General features: G+C 37.3%; 1 protein-coding gene across 2 annotated transcripts; it reads left to right on the top strand.

Annotated features, from left to right (window-relative positions):
• Positions 1-987: 987 nt before the first annotated feature.
• Positions 988-17,141, top strand: LOC127411269 (dnaJ homolog subfamily C member 27). 2 transcript variants are annotated; one of them, XM_051646712.1, is made up of 8 exons: positions 988-1,354; positions 1,787-1,869; positions 4,749-4,818; positions 5,152-5,316; positions 5,540-5,662; positions 5,836-5,996; positions 7,657-7,785; positions 17,096-17,141. In XM_051646712.1, the coding sequence occupies exons 1-8, from the start codon at positions 1,268-1,270 to the stop codon at positions 17,124-17,126; spliced, it is 849 nt and encodes a 282-aa protein (XP_051502672.1). In that variant the 5' UTR covers positions 988-1,267; the 3' UTR covers positions 17,127-17,141. The 2 variants fall into 2 exon arrangements, with proteins under 2 accessions (XP_051502672.1, XP_051502673.1); XM_051646713.1 differs by lacking the exon at positions 17,096-17,141 and adding an exon at positions 8,220-11,271.
• The last annotated feature ends 13 nt before the right edge of the window (positions 17,142-17,154 follow it).

Raw genomic sequence — 17,154 nt, forward strand, 5'->3', positions numbered from 1 at the left:
CATTTTGTATTTAACAGTTTTTAATACTAAAATCCGTCAATTCGTTTATAGACTAATTCTTGTGATTTTGAATATGCAATAGGCAGACTATTAGTTGCAGAGAGTATTGACTGCAGGTAGGATGTAGCATGTCTAAACCAAAAATTCAGTGATTAAATAACTGACACACAGAGTCCAATTATGCAGTTCATGAGCTATAATTATGTGCTGTCTTATATGTGGCTTGTTCGTCACAAAGCATGGAGGAAAAACAGATATATAGAGTTTATAAATCTGCAACTGCTTACCATCCCCAACCTGATGATCCAACAGAGCACTGCAGTCTACCAGTAGTCTTCTCAGACTTGGAAGATCTGGGAGACCTGAACAATTAAGGAAACTTGGAAGTGGCATCTTTCCAGGTCTTCTTGGCTTATCAGAGTATACTAAACCATTGAGGTAGAAAAACAGAATCTGTTCCAAGTCCTTTCTGTCCTTTTCTGAAATGCATATGAATCCAGCCTGGACCAACAGACCTGAAAACTTTCATCCACTGTAGGCACTATTAATAAAAGTCCACCACACCCTCCCTCCCTGTGTTTAACTCTCTTTCTGTCTATCCCATTGTCAACCACTTGACCGTGCAACTCCTTATGTAGACAACAGCCTATTACAGCCATGTTATTTATTAGGTCACTGAATTAATTAGTCTTTTTTATCAAAGTATTTGAAGTGCATTTGCCTGATTGTTTGACTCCCCCGTGACGAATCTGTCTAATATTGTAATACTGATGCTGCAGCCATAGAAACCCTCATCCTTTTGCCTTATTTTACCCAACATTTGTTTGGATTATACATATTTTGCTTATTTATAAGTATTTAAGTTAACTTCGTTACAGTTCTGTTCTTTAAATGTCTGTCTTAAATTATGTATTTATATATTTATTTTTAATTTTTATGAGTTACGTACTGTGTTGAATCTGCGTTTTCAATTTGGAAATACACAAAGGCAGCTGACCCGTCGTTGCTAAGGCAGTTAGCCAGTTAGCATAATGACTTTAGCTTTTAAAAATATTTTACTTGTTGAAATATTTGCGATTTTTGCTGGCGACAAAATGTGCTAACTGTAATGGAAAAAATGTTGTCCATAATTGTCGATGACATGTTACAGACACTAGCTATCTGTTAGCCATATGGCGAGCTGCTCACTGTTGTTGACAGACAGACTGTACAGATATAGCGAAGTCATACGTGATTTTATAGATATATTTTTGTGAATAAGTGCAATATGGACACGAATGTTCAGAAGAGACGAGAAAACAAAAAGTCATTACGGGTTAAGGTCATTAGTCTGGGGAATGCAGAAGTAGGGAAGGTAAGAAACGGACTGTTGTTTATGACATATATACAGAGACCAGAATGATCAAACAAGAAAAATATTGAATAGGACTGTTTGCATCTTTATGAGTATTTACTGGCATTTTGTTCCTGTACGTTTTCACATTTCTAATAGCTTGATCACTTTGTCTCGCTTCGAAATAACCAGTGAATCATTTGACTCTTTAGTTAGGTGTCAGGGTTGGACATGTGTTACACATATTGTTATCAGTTATCTATATCCAAATTATATATTTAACCACTGATACTGTAAAAATGTCTTGCCAATCATCTGTTGTTTACAGTGTTGAATATAGGAGCTATGTTTTATTAGGTTTAGTACCTGCATATGGAGAGGCTTGGTATTTGGAGAAATCATATTAATATGATCAATAATAATTTTGTTTGTCTTTTTCTTTATTTGTTCCAGAGTTGCATTATTAAACGATATTGTGAGAAGCGATTTGTGCCCAAATATCTGGCCACTATAGGTATAGATTATGGAGTAACCAAGTAAGTAATCTGTCTTTTGTTTCACCCAGCATCTTTCATTCCAAGTTCTGTCATATTCATACTCATCTATACTCAATAGAGAAAAACATCTTCACTGAATGACAATTCCTTAGATACACTATATTGCCAAAAGTATTCGCTCACCCATCCAAATAATTGAATTCAGGTGTTCCAATCACTTCCATGGCCACAGGTTTATAAAATGAAGCACCTAGGCATGCAGACTGCTTCTACAAACATTTGTGAAAGAATGGGCCACTCTCAGGAGCTCAGTGAATTCCAGCGTGGTACTGTGATAGGATGCCACCTATGCAGCAAGTCCAGTCGTGAAATTTCCTTGCTACTAAATATTCCACAGTCAACTGTCAGTGGTATTATAACAAAGTGGAAGCGATTGGGAATGACAGCAACTCAGCCACGAAGTGGTAGGCCACGTAAAATTACAGAGCGGGGTCACCGGATGCTGAGGCGCAGAGGTCGCCAACTTTCTGCAGAGTCAATCGCTACAGACCTCCAAAGTTCATGTGGCCTTCAGATTAGCTCAAGAACAGTGTGTAGAGAGCTTCATGGAATGGGTTTCCATGGCCGAGCAGCTGCATCCAAGCCATACATCACCAAGTGCAATGCAAAGCGTCGGATGCAGTGGTGTAAAGCACGCCGCCACTGGACTCTAGAGCAGTGGAGACGCGTTCTCTGGAGTGACGAATCACGCTTCTCCATCTGGCAATCTGATGGACGAGTCTGGGTTTGGCGGTTGCCAGGAGAACGGTACTTGTCTGACTGCACTGTGCCAACTGTGAAGTTTGGTGGAGGGGGATTATGGTGTGGGGTTGTTTTTCAGGAGCTGGGCTTGGCCCCTTAGTTCCAGTGAAAGGAGCTCTGAATGCTTCAGCATACCAAGAGATTTTGGACAATTCTATGCTCCCAACTTTGTGGGAACAGTTTGGGGATGGCCCCTTCCTGTTCCAACATGACTGCGCACCAGTGCACAAAGCAAGGTCCATAAAGACATGGATGAGCGAGTTTGGTGTGGAAGAACTTGACTGGCCTGCACAGAGTCCTGACCTCAACCCGATAGAGCACCTTTTGGATGAATTAGAGCGAAGACTGCGAGCCAGGCCTTCTCATCCAACATCAGTGTCTGACCTCACAAATGCGCTTCTGGAAGAATGGTCAAAAATTCCCATAAACACACTCCTAAACCTTGTGGAAAGCCTTCCCAGAAGAGTTGAAGCTGTTATAGCTGCAAAGGGTGGGCCGACGTCATATTAAACCCTATGGATTAAGAAAGGGATGTCACTTAAGTTCATATGCGTCTAAAGGCAGATGAGTGAATACTTTTGGCAATATAGTGTATGAAAGGAATAGTTCAACCAAAAATTAACAAAACCCCCCCCAAAAAATCGCTCATTTACTCACCCTCCTGGCATCCCAGATGTGTATGACTTTCTTTTTTCTGCAGAACACAAATTATGATTTTTAGAAGAATATTTTAGCTCTTTAGGTCCACACAATGTACGTGAATGGTGGTCAGACATTTGTAGCTCCAAAAAGCACATAAAGGCAGCATAAAAGTAATCCATAAGACTCCAGTGGTTTATTCCATGTCTTCTGAAGCGATACAATCGGTTTTGAGTGAGAACAGACTCAAATATAATTCCTTTTTCACTATAAATCTTGACATCAGCAGTCTCCTTGACAATCATGATTTCAAGCTCAGTTGAACTTCCTAGTGCAATCTAGCGCTCTGCACATGTGTCAAGCACTAGAAAGTGTTATCGAGCTTGAAATCATGATCATGCCTAGAGACTGCAATGGCAAGATGTACAGTGAAAAGGGATTACATTTTGGTCTGTTTTCACCCCAAGCCGATTAGATTGATTGAGATGACATGGAGGAAACAACTGGAGTAGTATGAATTATTTTTATGCTGCCTTTATGTTCTTTTTAGTGCTTCAAAGATTTGATTACCATTCAATTGAATTGTGAGGACCTTCAGAGCTGAGGTTTTCTTTTAAAAATATTAGTTTTCAGCAGAAGAAAGAAAGTCATACACATCTAGGATGAGGGTGAGTAAATGATAAGAGAATCTTCATTTTGGGTGAACTAACCCTTTAATTTAGTCTTGTTTCATAGACTCTTCAAAAAATATAGCCACTAATATTCCTGTTATTATTTTACTTATTCCATTTTTTTATTTTTTTTTTTTTATCCCTTTTTCTCCCAATTTGGAATGCCCAATTCCCACTACTTAGTAGGACCTCGTGGTGGCGCGGTTACTCACCTCAGTCCGGGTGGTGGAGGACAAGTCTCCATTGCTTCCGCTTCTGAGACCGTCAATCTGCGCATTTTATCACGTGGCTCATTGTGCATGACACCGCGGAGACTCACAACATGTGGAGGCTCATGCTACTCTCCGCGATCCATGCACAACTTACCACGTGACCCACTGAGAGCGATAACCACTAATCATGACCACAAGGAGGTTACCCCATGTGATTCTACCCTCCCTAGCAACCGGGCCAATTTAGCTGCTTAGGAGACCTAGCTGGAGTCACTCAGCACACCCTGGATTCGAATTTGCACTTCAGGGGTGGTAGTCAGCGTCAGTAATCGCTGAGCTACCCAGGCCCCCTTATTTTACTTATTCATTGATTTTATTTGCCCATTTAGCCTACTGTGACTTTAGTTAAATATGCAAAAGCAATAATGACCTTTTAATCATAAACAAACATATGATGGAAGTGGTTGTGGTAGTTTTTGCTGTCAGTCAGTATGCTATTGACTCTTGTTATTACTACAGTAATGTAATAAAAAAAAAAAAGAATAATTAATGTTTTCTCTGTAATGGAATGAAAATATAATTTTTTCACCTCAAGGGTTCAGGTTCGGGACAGGGAGATAAAAGTTAACATTTTCGATATGGCTGGACATCCATTCTTCTATGAGGTATTGCCTTACTTATTTAATATTTTCATATGTGAGCACTCAGTAGGGTCTGTTTGAAAGTAATACTGAACTAATGTTATTGCAAATTAGAAAACCTGGTTTCTTAATATCCAGAGAAGGTAATAATGAATTGTTCTAGGGACAGCTAACTGACCACAGTGTGGCAGTATTGAGCTGCAGTCAATATAAGATCCTGAAGAACCTGAGAGCGGCATCAGTGTTTGACATTTTCTCTGTTATCATGTATTTGCCAATAGATTGCTTAACCAGGTAAATGACTTGTAATGCCTATATAGAGCCGTTGGAAGGGATTGATGCTGTTTGTTTTGACAGGTACGTAATGAGTTCTATAAGGACTCTCAAGGGGTTATTCTAGTCTACGATGTTGGTCTGAGAGAGAGCTTTGATGCTCTGGACAGCTGGCTTACAGAGATGAAGCAGGAAATGGGATCACAGGCCAACATGGAGAACATCATCTTTGTCGTGTGTGCCAACAAGGTCCACATCTTTACTAAGCATTTTCCACTTACTTATAACCAATATTTTTTGCCCATATTTACACTTTTTGGTTAAACCGATTATCGGTCTATCTATAAGCAACTATAGTCAAGTCTTCACTGCATATTTCAATTGCAGAAGGACAGTATATGAACCTAAACATTCGTGCTTGCAAACGTATTTCAAAGGGGCCATAATAATGAGTGGTTGTTGTTTACTATAGGTTGACTTGACGAAAAGACGAGTGGTGGATGAGAGTGAGGGGAGACTTTGGGCTGAAAGCAGAGGGTTTCATTACTTTGAGACTTCTGCCCAGAGTGGTGAAGGCATCAATGAAATGTTTCAGGTGTGCGCTTTCTTACACAGTCCTGATACCAGCACCATCTCAGCAGGAATGGAAATATGGCCTGGAAACACAAAAACACTCTTGAATGTTTTTTCTGTCCAGTATATGACTACCATTCTGTAAAAAAACAAATTACACTTTTTTTTTTAATCTGCTTTTGTCCCCCTCCAAAGGCTTTTTTCTCTTCTATAACGGACATGTGTGAGAACGGAGGGAAACGACCCACTCCAGAGGTCAATGTAGGTTTTACCAAAGAGCAGGCTGACACTATCCGGCGCATCCGCAATAGCAAAGACAGCTGGGACATGCTGGGGGTTAAACCAGGGGCCACAAGGTAAAACAGAGGCAATCCTCTTCTCATATTATTTTACTGGACTACTATAATCTTGCCTGCACATTTTTGTTATAGTCATGGATTTTAGAAATGCATTATTGCTCAATCTCATGCTGAATGGCTTTACTTAAGCTGCTGAACTTTTGTACTTTATACACTTTGCTCTGGATAAATGACTATTTAAATATTGACTATTGTACTGCACGATGGGCTCTGTAAGGTTAGTCATATACAGAGAGTCACAGGTATATTTACTAAAAGATAGTTCTCCTATCTTAAAGGAATAGTTCACCCAAAAATGAGAATTCATTTACTCACCCTCATGCTATCCTAGATGTGACTTTCTTGTTTTTGCTGAACACAAACAAAGGTTTTTAAAACAATATCTCAGCTCTGTTGGTCCATTCAATGCAAGTTAACGGTGGCCAGAATTTGAAGCTCCAAAAAGCATTTAAAGGCAGCATAAAAGTAATCCATAAGACTCCAGTGGATAAATCCATGTCTTCAGAAGCAGTATTATAGGTGTGGTTGAGGAACAGATCAATATTAAAGTCCTTTTTTTTTTTTTTTTACTATAAATTCTCCTCCCTGCCCAATAGGTGGCGATATGCACGAACAATGCAAATCGCCATAAACAAAGGACGAAGAATGTGGAAGTGATAGTGGAAATTTATGGTAAAAAAAGACTAAATATTGATCTGTTTCCCACCCACACCTATCATATCTCTTGTTAAGACATTAACCACGGGAGTCTTAATGGATTACTTTTTTGAAGCTTTTATGCTTCAAAGATCTGGCCACCATTCACTTGCACTGAATGGACCGACAGAGCTGAGATATTCTTCTTAAATTTTGTTTGTTCTGCACAAGAAAAAGTCATACACATCTGGGATGGCATAGGGGTCAGTAAATAACGAGATAATTTAAATTTTTGGGTGAACTATTCCTTTAAAGCATGTCATATAAAAAGTATTTATATAATCCTTGCAGTGCATTGCAATATGCACAGTAAATATTTGACTGATGCAGTTTATCAAATAGGCTGTTTATCAGCCTTATCGATATATAGGTAAACCATTAGTGCAAACCCTGTTGGTGTTGCATTTGGATAAGAATGTTGATTTGACTTGATTTTCTTAAACCATTAACCTCTCCAATATTATAAGAGCCAATTGATATTAGTATTTACAGTACGTTTACTAAAAATCAGATGTTCTTAGAAAAAATACATTTAACAAATATCACATTAGTAACGTGACCAAATACCATTATTTCCCATTTAATCGCAGTGTTTCAAAACTGATTGTTGCAACATTCACACTGTGTGTTAGTTCGGCTGGTTTAATCATGTGGGTCAGATAATTAGAGAGTGACTGCAATCCAATTATAATTCCTGAATCTCTCCTGCCAGCTTTTCAGCCTCTTTGAGATTTCCCCCAGCAGCCTGAGAAACCAACCATGAGCTTGTGTCATCCCTCATGCCCAACCAATCAAGGTCCTTGTACGTGCACAGAGCGAAGCCTATCATCATTAGTTGATTCTTCACTGTGATCCCTGTTTTTTGGAACCTCAACAGTTTGCAAAGTCAGCAGTTTAGAAGGCCTGTTTTGATGTGTGTTAGCTAAGACTAATAGAACTTTTTCTTGTTTTGTTCTTGTAGGGAAGAAGTCAACAAGGCATATAGGAAGTTGGCTGTACTGTTGCATCCAGACAAGTGTGTGGCTCCAGGCAGCGAGGATGCCTTTAAAGCAGTGGTTAATGCCCGCACTTCCCTGCTCAAGAATATCAAGTAGGAGCAAATGCCCACATACACACACACATCCCCTTGGTTTCTATTAAAAATGCATCCTCTTTATTACATATCTGAAAGATATAACATGAAACAAATCTGTTGTTTTATCTTCAGTGTGCCATGTGAATAGTTCATTATTATTATTTTGTGTGTGTGTGTGTGTGTGTGTGTGTGTGTGTGTGTGTGTTTTGTAATAAGATTGGGGATTCTTTTTCTTTTTTTTTTTCTTCTTTTTTTAGATTGTTTGCTGTGGTGTTTGTTGATTTGTTTTATATTTATTTATTATGTTTATTAAATGCACATTAAAAACTGTTGTAATCAGAACACTGAGTGTGCTTTTACAATATCTGAAGTACAGATAGTATTGTGACAAAAAAAATGCATAAAAAAAACAACACTGAAACTTAACCCTTAAGTTCCCTTGTTTTAAGTCGATCAGCTTCACATTGCCGTTAATTGGAGTTGGAGAGTTGCTTCGCATTAGCAGAGTTGCCTTGTCAATGAAGATTAAACTTAGGACACATGGAGAAGCCTCTGGACTTCAGCAAAGATGCAGATACAGCTGAGTTTGATATACAGCTATGGCACAGTTACCATAATGTAATATGCATTTTTCAGTTAAATGGGCAACATCAATAATGCTTTAAAGAAGTGTATCTGTCTAGCCACAGCCCAGATCCATTGCTCAGTAACTAAACTGCACTGTTTAGGCATGAAGCTTGATGATGACCTAAGTGGACCTTTTCTCCTCCCAACCTATTGTGAGACTTCTGACTTTATTGTTTTGCTCAGTCCTATAGGAGTCCAGGTGAAATACCACTAATTTACTGATTTGCGAGACAGACTTAGCGTCCTAATGCTGTTGTTAAATCCTGACATGCCTCGCAAGGACGCGGTGGCCATTTGTGTGATTAGCAGGCACTTCTCTACTTCACCTCAGCTCACTGCAAAGAGAAGGATAATACCTGGAAAGAAACAGTGTAACTTGTCCAATACCTTTGCATCAGTGCAATACAACACAGTAGATTTGGAAGAAACCAGTGTGACTTTTATGGGAGTCGTCTTCTTAGTTTGAACACCCGATTTCACTCACTAGTGTATTACTGGTCCTTGGTCATTTAAAGATATTTTAATTCCATTAGACAAAGAAGAACTGGAAACACTTTATAATATGGCTCCATTCGTTAACATTAGTTAATGCATTTATTATCATGAACAAACAATTAACTATGTATATATATTTTGCAGCATTTATTAATCTTTGTTAATGTTTTTTTAATAAAAATACAATTGTTCATTGTTAGTTCATGTTAGTTCATAGTGCATTAACTAATGATAAATACATTTTAAAAATGTATTGGTATATGTTGAAATTAACATGAACTATGCTGTTAAATTATTGTTCATTGTTAGTTTATGTTAACTAATGTTGTTAACTAATGTTAACAAATGGAACCTTATTGTAAAGTGTTACCAAAACATTTTGTTAATTGCATTTGTACATTAGTTATTAAACGTGGGTACAATATTTAATATTTATAATAATGGATTTATCAAATGTAGGATATAGGTTGTGGTTATTGGTGTCAAGACTGCTAAATTACAATGTTTTGTGTAAACATACAGTTAACCACTCTTCACAACACATTTTTGGGGTTTTGCAAAGTGCAAAGCCAACAAAACCAATATGGACCCTTTTCACAGACCTTTGATGATGCATTTCCACTCCATTTAGCAGCATAAATCTAGCATAGTTTTTATATTTTTAATTTTTTGAGTTAGTAAATGTGCATGTATAATGTTATTCTTTATTATTAACTGGCCATTAATTAAAAATCAACACTGCTAGGATGGAGTTTCAAATACAGTAGCTAAGGTATTGACAATAACTGTTGTAATCCATCTCTCTCAATGTATTCCTCTTTTGGAAAGTAGTGAAAACCTAACAGTAGATTGTTTCTTTTGCTGTTGGAACAAATTTCATTTTCATTTATTTATTTATTTGTCAAGGACAATACACATTAATCATTAATCAAACATCTTACTTATGTAAATGCATCAGATTTAGCCAATGGCTAATTTTTATCTGCTGTCCCTGGGCAGGTTGATGTCAAAGGTCAAAATGACACTCAAAATACATAATTTTAAATATCGAAAAATACACATTATACAAAAATCAATCAAAATCAATCAGGAACAAATCTTAAAAAAATAAAACATGAAACTCAAAAACACAATATAAAAAAATCCCTAAGGCAATACTAACACTTAACACCATGTTGGCAGTTCTGGTTTGACATTAACCAGACTTTTCAAATCAGCTGGAAGTCCATTCCAGTCATGGGTTGCTCTAAAAGCAAATGATAATTGACCAAAAACACTCTTACTTAATGGTATTTTACAATCACCCCTAATGCCAGCCCTAGTTATGAGAATGCACATATTATATTTGCTGTTGTTTACCATTCACTGCTAAAGAAGTTTACCCCACTACAGTTTACTTCACTTTCCAAACCCAGATATGTGAGAAGGGTCCATTGATATTGGTGAAGTAGTTTAGGTTCCTTAAATTATGATGCATGTGATAAATGGAAATTTGTAATATAGTTTATTATTTTAAAATGGATTAAGCATGTAAGAAACTCTCAGCGAACCTGTCCTGTGATTGTGTCTGATCCTAGGATACTGTATGGAGAAAGGGTCTTTGTTTACATACTGGAAGACATCAAATACATTATTAAGAATATTTCAACTGTAACATTAGCAGAAATGCCCAACAAATCTGTGTATATGTGCCAACATGCATTAGTTTGACAGTGTTTTGTTTGGCTCTTGTATATTAAAAGTTCTATGTAAAAATCACTATAATGCAATTATATAAAATATTGTATTTTTTATGGACTTGTGGAGTTTACATCATGATGTGAGTGTACATGTTATATTTTAAAATATTTATGTAAAAATACACATTTTGTGATCTTAATTTAATAACATTTATTTACTTTAAGATCATTTGTTTTATTTTTCCTTAATTTCCTGCTTCCTTTGAAGCACGTTGTATAAAGTTGTTTGAGGGAATTGGATTATGTGCTGCCTTGTTCTCTTCTGTATGTTGGACTATGTAATGTGTACCTGTTTACCCCAACGTTTAGTTACTTCACCCATAATGTGAAGAGATGATATGTCACTAATAGCTACCCTCACTATACAGAACCACATCTTTGAACTGGATTGACTGAATCACTTTGTATTGTTTTTGCCTTTCATTTCATTGAATGACACTGATGTAAAAAATGTGTTAAAAGGCATGAGCTAAGAAGCATGAACAAACATATCTGTGATGATACAGAACTCAAAGATCAGGCCTGTTTACATGAAGGACAAGGCCACTGCTTAATGAGGAAAGTTATGGCTCTGTTTTATGCACAGAAGCATTGACTTTCTCCATTCGGGTTACACTAATAAAGGAACAATCGTAAATTACTTTGCTTTTTGCCTTTTGATTAAAAATTGCAGCGAAACAGACAACATTATTGGTCATCACAAGTTCTTTTCAGCTTTTTAAATTAAATCAATTTAAAAAATGCAACTCCCTACAGCAGTGATTACCAACCAGTTATACCTATAAAACAGAAGAAAAAAATCAGTAGATTAAAATAATGAGAACTTCATTAACTTATTAATCTCATTATTATTATTATTATTATTTTAAGAAAAAAAAGTGAATTGTGTCTAATTACAGCAGTTTGTTATCCACCCACAGTATTATTTTTGTATTTTTTACTTCAATAATATTAATGGTAATGCTAAATCCAGTTACAAGAACATATGTCTTGTTTGGCGTCGATGAAGGGGTACTCGATCCTTGAGACGAACTTTGATGTTTGCTTGACAAATCCTCGTTAGATAGACAGACAGACAGACAGATAGATAGATGCAAATCAATCCCAGGACAACAGCAAAGGACCTTGTGAAGATGCTGGAGGAAACAGGTTGACAAGTATCTAAATCCACAGTAAAGCAAGTCCTATATCGACATAACCTGAAAGGCTGCTCAGCAAGGAAGAAGCCACTGCTCCAAAACCACCATAAAAAAGCCAGACTACAGTTTGCAAGTGCACATGGGGACAAAGATCTTACTTTTTGGAGAAATGTCCTCTGATGAAACAAAAATTGAACTGTTTGGCCATAATGACCATCATTATGTTTAGAGGAAAAAGGGTGAGGCTTGCAAGCCGAAGAACACCATCGCAATCGTGAAGCATGGGGGCGGTAGCATCATGTTGTGGGGGTGCTTTGCTGCAGGAGGGAGTGGTGCACTTCACAAAATAGATGGCATCATGAGCAAGGAAAATTATGTGGATATATTGAAGCAACATCTCAAGACATAAGCCAAGAAGTTAAAGCTCAGTCGCAAATGGGTCTTCCAAATGAACAATGACCCCAAGCATACCTCCAAATTTGAGGCAAAATGGTTTAAGGACAACAAAGTATTGGAGTGGCCATCACAAAGCCCTGACCTCAATCCGATAGAAAATTTGTGGAACTGAAAAAGTGTGTGCAAGCAAGGAGGCCTACAAACCTGACTCAGTTACACCAGTTCTGTCTGGAGGAATGGGCCAAAATTCCAGCAACTTATTGTGAGAAGCTTGTGGAAGGCTACCCAAAATGTTTGACCCAAGTTAAACAATTTAAAAGCAATGCTACCAAATACTGACAAAGTGTATGTAAACCTCTGACCCACTGTGAATGTGATGAAAGACATAAAAGCTGAAATAAATAATTCTCTCTATTATTATTCTGACATTTCACTTCTTAAAATAAAGTAGTGATCCTAACTGACCTAAGACAGGGAATGTTTTCTAAGATTAAATGTCAGGAATTGTGAAAAACTGAGTTTAAATGTATTTGGCTAAGGTGTATGGAAAATTCTGACTTCAACTATAGATAGATAGATAGATAGAGTGGCAAGAAAAAGTATGTAAACCCTTTGGAAATAGCTGGTTTTCTGCATTAACTGGTCATAAAATGTGATCTCATATTCATCAAAGTCACAAGTATGGACAAACACAATGTGCTTGAGCTAACAACACAAAAACAATTATAATCTTTATTGAACACATCCCATTAAACATTCACAGTGCTGTGGAAAATGCAAGTGAACCCCTGGATTTAATACCTGGTTGATTTGGTCAGCCTTTGGCAGCAATAACCTCAACCAAGCGTTTCGGGTAGCTGTGGATTAAACCTGCACAAGGTTCAGAAGGAATTTTGGACCATTCTTCCTCACAGAACTGTTCCAGATCAGCCATATTCTTAGGATGTCTGATGTGAACAGCTCTTCTGAGGTCATTCCACAGCATCTCTATTGGGTTAAGGTCTGGACTTTGACTGGGCCACTCTAAAAGGTGGATTTTCTTTTTTAGAAACCATTGTGTAGTAGATTTACTTTGATGTTTAGGGTCATTGTCCTGCTGCAACACCCAACTTCTACTGAGCTTCAGCTTGCACACAGCCACCCTGACATTATTCCGTAGAATATCTTGATAAACTTGGGAATTCATTTTTCCCCTGATGATGGCAAATGGTCCAGGCCCCGAAGCAGCAAAGCAGCCCCAAATCATGAAGCTCCCTAAACCATTATTTACCGTTGGGATGATGTTTTCATGTTGTTATACGGTGCCCTTTTTACACCATATGCAGTACTGCGTGTTTTTCCCAAACAATTCAACCTTAGTTTCATCAGTCCACAAAACATTTTCCCAGTAGCGTCGTGGAGTGTCAGGGTGGTCTTTGGCAAACTTCAGGCACGCAGCAATGTTTTTGTTGGAAAGCAGCGGCTTCCTTCGTGGTATCCTGCCATGGACAACATGCCTGTTTAATGTTTTGTATATAGTTGAGTCATGAACACAGATGTGAACCAGTTCCAGCTATTCCTTCATGTCTTTAGCTGTCACTCTAGGGTTCTTTTTTACCTCGTTGAGCATTCTGCGGTGTGCCCTTTGAGTCATCTTGGCTGGACGGCCACTTCTAGGGAGAGCAGCCACAGTACTGAATCATCTCCATTTATAGACAATTTGTATAACTGTGGACAGATGAATAGTTAAGCTTTTCTAGATAACTTTATAACCCTTTCCAGCTTTATGAAAAGCAACAATTCTTGATCGTAGGCCTTCTGAGATCTCTTTTTTTTTTTTTTTTTTGCGAGGCATGGTCCACGTTAGCAGATGCTTCTTGTGAATAGCAAACTCAAAATGTTTGAGTGCTTTTTATGAGTCAAAGTAGCTGTAACCCACACCTCCAATCTCGTTTCAATAATTTGATGCCAGGTTTGACTCTAAATAGCTTTTGTTGACGTCATTAGCATAGGAGTTTAAATACATTTTCCAACCTACACTGTGAATGTTTGAATGATGTATTTAATATGGACAAGAATAATACAATGAATAATACAATAATTTGTGTGTTATTAGTTAAAACAAATTGTGTTTGTTCATTATTTTAACTTAGATGAAGATCAAACCAGATTTTAAGACAAATTTATACATAAATGCAGGTAATTCCAAAGGGTTCACATAATGTTTCTTGTCACTGTAGATAGGTTGATACTAGGTTGGTTGATAGATTAGTTGATTCAATCAATGTAAGTCAATGAGATTTTTTTGTGATTTTGGATCTACTTTACAGCAAAACTGTTATCAGTTAGAAAAGACATAGCAGCCCGGGTCAGACAGGCTGAAGGTCTTTGCCGAGTTTGGTGGATGTAGGAGGAGTTTCAGTTCGAAATTTTGGTCTTGGTTTAGGGAATTTGAAAAAAGAAAATGACAGAATAACAGTATTTTGGCTCTGTCGGGCCACCATAATGAGCAGGTTTGAGCAACTCAACCTTGTTTAGCCTAAGTCACCCCCACTACTGTCAGAAGCATGGTTGTTTATGTGTGTTGAAGGAAACAGATGGCTCAGTCACTTTCTGACCTGGCACATATTGCTGGTAACCAGATCAGTGAGAAGCACTTTATCCAGCTTACTTCCCACATTGCCTCAATCAGCGACCTGTAGCTTTCTAACTAAAACCCTGCACAGTGTCTGCTCAAGCGTAGATGTCAACCAATCACAACACGCCAATACAAATCACACTCCGATATGAATTAGTCTAACAATGCATACGTGCTGAAGATGCCTTGTGGATATCAAAGATAAAAAATATATTTTTTTAAAGGCATAGTCCACTCAGAAATGAAAATTATGTCATCATTTATAATGATGACACCCTCACCCTCTTGTTCCAAATTCGTACTTTCTGTCTTCTGTGGAACCCAAAAGGAGATGTTTAGGCAGAATGATAGCCTCACTCACCATTCACTTTCATTGTACAAGATTACAAAATGTGCAATAAATGTGAATGGTGACTGAAGTTAATAAGGGTATGTAAATGATGATAGAATTATAAGTTTTTAGGTTAACTTGCAATAAATGAATAAAGCTTTCCAAACAACAAGAATAAGAATTTCCAGAGCCTTTCTAAACCACTACCTCCATATATAAACTCACCTGTCATGAACATTATCCTGTTAGCTGTGGCCATGAGGCCTTAATAGATCACGTGCACTTCTGCTGAGTAGATAATCCCTTATATTTCAACCTATCAGTGAGTGTGTGATTGTGTGCATCTGTATTAGATCTCGGACTCCTCTCTCACCACCTCAGCACTGAGATCAGGTCCACTTATTTCTGCCTTTAAACTTTTCCTCTTTTAAGAGTCTGAATTCTACTAGTGGATAAGCTCTAGCAGATTTAGTCCTGCTACCTTTGGGAAGGGTCAAAGCAGATTTTCAGACCATCTGGCCAAGTTTCATTACCTGCAGACAGCACTGCTTAACAGTGAGTCAATCAACCACAGAGACGACATCTTTCAAACTGGAGTGGACTTGAGGCGAGATAGCAGATAATATGATTGCAAGGTATAGCTAGAAGGCTATGGTTTGCATAGTTATGGTACATGGCATGGCAGAAAGGAAATCTGTCAAAGAAGACTCTTTCTGCATTCTGCTGCCAAGTATTACACCGTTGAGGGACAAAAATGTACCATGTTAGTTAAGTGTTTGTGTCTGGATCATTTTTACCTGGGCTGCTGTTCTTGGATGAGGAGCAGATGCATGCATCGTTACAAGTCTTATCAAGCTTGCAGCGCCACACCAGTGGCAAGTATTTTATTGTGCTTCATTATATACACATGTTGAAATAAAGAGATGGTTCACCCAAAAATGATAATTCTATCATAATATTTTTAAGAATTTGTTAATTTTTTTGTTAAATAATTTCTAAACCTTTAAGACTTGGAATATGATGCACAAACTGGATGGACTGGTTTTATAGTATTTTGGGGGCTTTTTTAAGCTGTCACGTGAGTCACTATCAACTGTCATTGTATTCAAAAGACGGATTTGGATATTGATTACAAATGTTCCTTTTGAGTTCTGCATAAGAAAGAAAGTCATACCTGTTTGGTACTCTGAGGTAAATTATAACCGAATTTTTGTTTTTGGGGGAAGAATTCCTTCAATCCATTTCTTTCATTATACATTTTTCCAATTTAATATGAACTACTTTTTCAGTACCATTCAGGCCAGTAATGCATCTTTAATCTGCAATTTAGTTCACGTTGCATGCATTGTGTACAGTAAATTCTTTGGGGTTTATTAACCTGTTTCTATGTTGTGTTGTCATTTTAAATGCATTATTCTGAGTTCCATATTTATGTTACATTTAATACTGATACTATTTACGTTTTTCAATACTGAATATTAAAGGATTATTTACTTACCCTTATGTTGTTCCAAACCTGTATGACTTTCTTCCGGTGAAACACAAAAGGAAATGTTAGGCAGAATGACAATCTCAGACCATGTCTACACTAATCCATTTTTGTTTGAAATTTTTGTTTTCAGTTTTCATAATGTCATAGTTTTCCAAAATAGATGGTTATGGAGAGCGTTTTTTGAACGTGTCTGTTTTCAGTAGTTGAAAACAGATAGATCTGGTGTGAATGAGAGGTGTAAACGTAGCGAAATCAATGCGTTTTCAAATGAAAATGTATTAGTGTAAACATGGTCTCAGTCTCCATTCACTTTCATTGTATGGATAAAAGAACAGCATCAAATTTCTCCTCAAGTGTCTCCTCTTGTACTCCTTAGGAGAAAGAAAATAATTCGGATTTGGAACAAAATGAGTGTGAATACTGTAAATGTAGACAGAATTTTCTTTTTTGGCTGAACTAACCATGTATTACTTTTCTGAATATTTTTAGGTTTGTGCAGTTGATAGAGGTCTTGAGCTGAGTTTTTGGATTTAAAGCCTATGTTCAGA

Source organism: Myxocyprinus asiaticus, chromosome 20 (genome assembly GCF_019703515.2).
Source record: "Myxocyprinus asiaticus isolate MX2 ecotype Aquarium Trade chromosome 20, UBuf_Myxa_2, whole genome shotgun sequence".
NCBI lineage: Eukaryota > Metazoa > Chordata > Actinopteri > Cypriniformes > Catostomidae > Myxocyprinus > Myxocyprinus asiaticus.